General features: G+C 39.2%; 1 protein-coding gene across 1 annotated transcript; it reads left to right on the top strand.

The window, feature by feature from the left end:
- The first annotated feature begins 3,067 nt into the window (after positions 1-3,067).
- LOC145075964 (uncharacterized) lies at positions 3,068-3,979 on the top strand. Its single transcript, XM_079022014.1, has 3 exons — positions 3,068-3,312; positions 3,425-3,521; positions 3,590-3,979. Exons 1-3 carry the CDS (start codon positions 3,068-3,070, stop codon positions 3,977-3,979), a joined length of 732 nt encoding a protein of 243 aa, XP_078878140.1.
- Positions 3,980-4,209: the final 230 nt, after the last annotated feature.

Genomic DNA, 4,209 nt, shown 5'->3' with positions numbered 1-4,209 from the left:
TTATTTTCTAGATTTGTCTTCTTGTATTAGTCATGTGTGGCTAGAACCCTAGATTCTTCAACGTTATGCCTTTACATTTGGGAGTGATTTCAATCATGTGACTTGATGTTTGTTTTTAATTTCTATATAGTGAATTTAATCGAATGGTTGATTTAATTGTGATTCTTATTGGCCATTTGAATTAGGATCAGGTCATTTAAGTTATCTAATTGCAAAATTCGTAATTGTTTTGTAAATTAGACTAGGTAACGGGAACTAAATTGATTTCAATTAAATGAATTTAGTGTAAATCATATTCACACATTCTTACGCTCCAGAGCTTGTGAGAAGTATTGAATGTTGTTGGGTACATTCACATAAAGTTTAACGCAATATTTCAACCTAACTCTAAGAGCTTGTTTAGATTAGATTAGTAAGGTTAGGATTGATCAAAGAGCTTATTTTGGTTAATAAATGTGGTGAATGAGAAGTGCTAGAGCTTGTTAGCATTTCCAAGTACCAACTTAGATAAAATTGAACAAATATCATTTCATCATGGAATCACATTACTAATTTGTCTTGAATGGAATTGGAGCACTTACAAATCTTGAATTTATCTTATTTAATCAATCATTTACTTATTACTTTAGTCATATGCTTAAATCAGTGCATATAAACCCCCCACTTTTGTGATCACATTTGTACCTTACCAAAAAGTGTAAGCACTTGTTCCGTGTCTTTGTGGATCGGCCCTGGTTATCTTGTATTACATTTTTAGTGCAAAGTAACAATGTTATTAGAGTCATTTTGTACCCCTTTATTTGTTGGGTTTGACACACCTAACAAATTGGTGCTATTGCAGGGGACACGGTGTTACTAATTGTTTATGCCTAGATCTTTCCATATAGGTACTCCACTACCAATTAACAAGGTGATACAGAAGACTGCAAATAGGTTATGGAAGCAAGCCAAGCTTCGTAAGAAGCGACCGGGTTTTGGGATGTCTTCATCATTTACCCCTCTAGTCATTAGCATTTGGGATGATATACCCCTATCAAGTGTATCTGCATCCGAAACAGAACTCTCTCACTCTCACAACAACCATCCTCACCCAAAAGTATCATTCCACCCTCTTCAACTACTCATAATATCCAAAACTCCACATCTACAGAAACTTCAACCACTACCCACACTGTTGGAGATAACCATTGAGGGAATCAAGATCCTCTAAATCCACCACCCGATAAAACCCTTCGCCAATGGGCGAGGCAATAGGTTACTCAACAACCTCTTTGCATCACATATCCAGTAGCCATAAACCTTGAACTAAAATTCGGGCTTATCCACTTACTCCCAACCTTTAGAGGCTTAGAATATGAAGATCCCCAGAAGTTCCTCACTGAATTCCATGTTGTGTGTGTGGGCATGAAACCACACAATGTCAAGGAGGATCAAATCAAGCTTAGGGCATTCCTCTTCGTGGTGCAAGATGCAACAAAAGACGGGCTCTATGACCTCGCACCGGGGACGATTACTACTTGGGTAGATCTTACACACCTTTTCTTAGACAAATACTTCCTGGAAATGAAAGCTCCAGCCCTACGAAGGGAAATCATTGGAATCAAGCAGCATAAGAGAGAAGCCTTCCACACATATTAGGACAGATTCAAAAAGTTATGTGCTCGTTGTCCAAAGCATGGAATCACTGAATATCAACTCCTTCAATACTTTATTAAAGGCATGACTCCAATGGAAAGAAGGTTGCTCAATGCCTCAAGTGGCGGATCTTTACCTGATAAGAATCCAACTGAAATCCTCAACCTAATCAATAACATGGCAGAAGACTCTAAGCGTTCAACTCATGATGATGAATGGTACACGGATGCACCCTGAGGTGTAAAAGAAGTCCAAACTCCTCAAATTGAAGCTCAATTGTCCGAGCTCACAAAAGTGGTAATGATGTTGGGTAAAGACAAGGGTGTGCAACCCATACCCCGTCCTTGTAGAAGTTGCACCCAAGTGGGGCATCCGACCGACATGTGCCCTCAACTTCAAGAGGAATATTATGAAAAAGAAAATTCCTTGGAAGGGTATTTCAGGTCAAATCAAAGAGGATATGAGCAGCCACGGGGTGATCAAAGATGGAACAACAATCAAGGTTGGGGACGAAATCGACATGGGAGTTACCAACAAAGACCACCATTTCCTCAACATCAACAAAAGCCACCTTTTCAACCTCAAAATTTCCAGCCAAGGCCACCACAACACCCACCTCCACAAATGGTTCATCAAGAATGTCATTTGAGGATATTGTCAAAAGCCTTGCTACTAGAACACATAGCTTACAACAGGAAACTAAAGCTAGCATAAAAAGCTTGGAGCAACAAGTGTCACAACTTGCTCAATCCGTGAGTAGAATAGCATCACAAGGCAAGCTACCATCTTAGATCAAGAAGAACCCGGAATACAGTGCATGTGCCATTACTTTAAGAGGCAGAAAAAGCTATGAAAACCCAAGAATCCTAGATGAAGAACAGGAAGAAAAAGATATTGACATAGAGAAAGCTGTCAAAGAAGATGAAAGGAAAGATACTTCAAAGTTAAAGAGGACGGGAAGATGACAAGATCATGTCAATGTTTCGAGAGGTTGAAATCAACATCCATCTTTTAGATGTTGTTACACAAATTCTTAGATAGGGATGAGCATTTGGACAGGGGAACCGTCAGCCGGTACCTAAACCGGAACCGGATAGAACCGATCAGACCGGGACTGGGACAATGTTCTTGTGGACTTTTGGAACTGGGAACCGGTAGGAACCAGTGGAACCGGAAAAAACCGAAAGCGTATGTTGCTATTTATCGCGGACCAGTTCCTACATTGAAGACACAACAAGAACCGCTAGGAACTGGGAACCAGTAGAACAGGCGGTCCAGTTTGGTTCTTAATTTCGACCAACTTCGGTTCCCGGGCCGGGTACGGTTCGGGTCGGCTCCAGTCGGCTTGGTTCCTTTACTCAACCCTATTCCTAGATATGTTAAGTTCCTTAAGGAACTTTTCACATCAAAGAAAAGTCTCAATGGAAATCAAATGGTGAAAGTAGGAGAAAACGTGTCTGTCGTGTTACAAAAACGGCTACCAAAGAAATGCAAGGATCTGGGTGTATTCATAGTTCCTTGTAAAATGGGTAACCTTTTTGTGCCACGTGTCAAGCTAAATCTTGGAGCATCAATTAACGTCATACCTTATTCAAGCTATAAAACAATGGGAATTGGACCTTTAACAAAAACAGGAGTCATAATTCAACTTGTTGATCGGTCTACTACACCCAAAAGGTGTATTGGAGGACGTGTTAGTACAAGTCAATGAACTTGTATTTCCCACTGATTTTTATGTGCTTGATATGGAATATGATGACCAAACCTCGAGTTCCATACTTTTGGGTAGACCATTATTAAAAATAGCAAGAACAAAAATTGATGTCTACAATAGTACATTGTCTATGGAATTTGATGGGGAGGTCATTAACTTCAATATCTATGAGGTAATGAGGTATCCAAGAGATGTTCATTGTATAAATTTTTTGATATGATCCAACATTTGACTGAAAAGTGTTTTGAGTTGACTACCCATGATTCGTTGGACTTAGTTTTGAGAAGGAATTTTGATAACTATTTAGTCAAAGATATTGCAACAAATTTCACGCTTGATGAGGAGTTGCTGGAAATTGAGGAGTTTGTGGAAAAAAGGAAGAAAATGTGGTATGATAATACCAATGTTAAATTGCCCAATTCTAAAACAAAATTTCTTCCTTCTATTGTGCATGAACCTAAGCTAGAGTTGAAGACTCTTCCAGATCATTTGAAGTATGCATATCTTGGAGAAGAGGAAACATTGTCTGCCATTATCTCCAACAAGTTGTCCATTGCAGAAGAAGATAAGTTGATGACTTTGCTAAAAAAGCATAAGAAGGCTATTGGGTGGACAACTACTGACATATAGGGGTTGAGTCCCTCCTTATGCATGCATAAGATTCTCATAGTGGAAGACATCAAATCAACCTGAGAAGCACAAAGAAGATTGAATGCCCTTATAATGGAGGTAGTAAAGAACGAAATCATGAAGCTCTTGGATCCATGTATAATTTATCCTATCTCTGATAGCAAATGGGTGAGCCTAGTTCAGGTAGTCCCAAAAAAAGTCGGGGTAATAGTTGTCAAGAATTATGAGGG

This window comes from Lactuca serriola, chromosome 9 (genome assembly GCF_051521515.1).
Source record: "Lactuca serriola cultivar US96UC23 chromosome 9, Lser_US96UC23_V15, whole genome shotgun sequence".
Taxonomy (NCBI): Eukaryota; Viridiplantae; Streptophyta; class Magnoliopsida; order Asterales; family Asteraceae; genus Lactuca; species Lactuca serriola.
This window is presented reverse-complemented; position numbering and strand designations above follow the sequence as displayed.

Bases quoted from the DNA above. Each gene is read 5' to 3' on its own strand.
- LOC145075964 (XM_079022014.1), top strand. From the start codon at position 3,068: ATGGTGAAAGTAGGAGAAAACGTGTCTGTCGTGTTACAAAAACGGCTA. The intron at 3,313-3,424 runs GTGTATTGGAGG...ACTTTTGGGTAG, and splicing joins CGGTCTACTACACCCAAAAG to ACCATTATTAAAAATAGCAA. The intron at 3,522-3,589 runs GTAATGAGGTAT...TTGACTGAAAAG, and splicing joins TTAACTTCAATATCTATGAG to TGTTTTGAGTTGACTACCCA.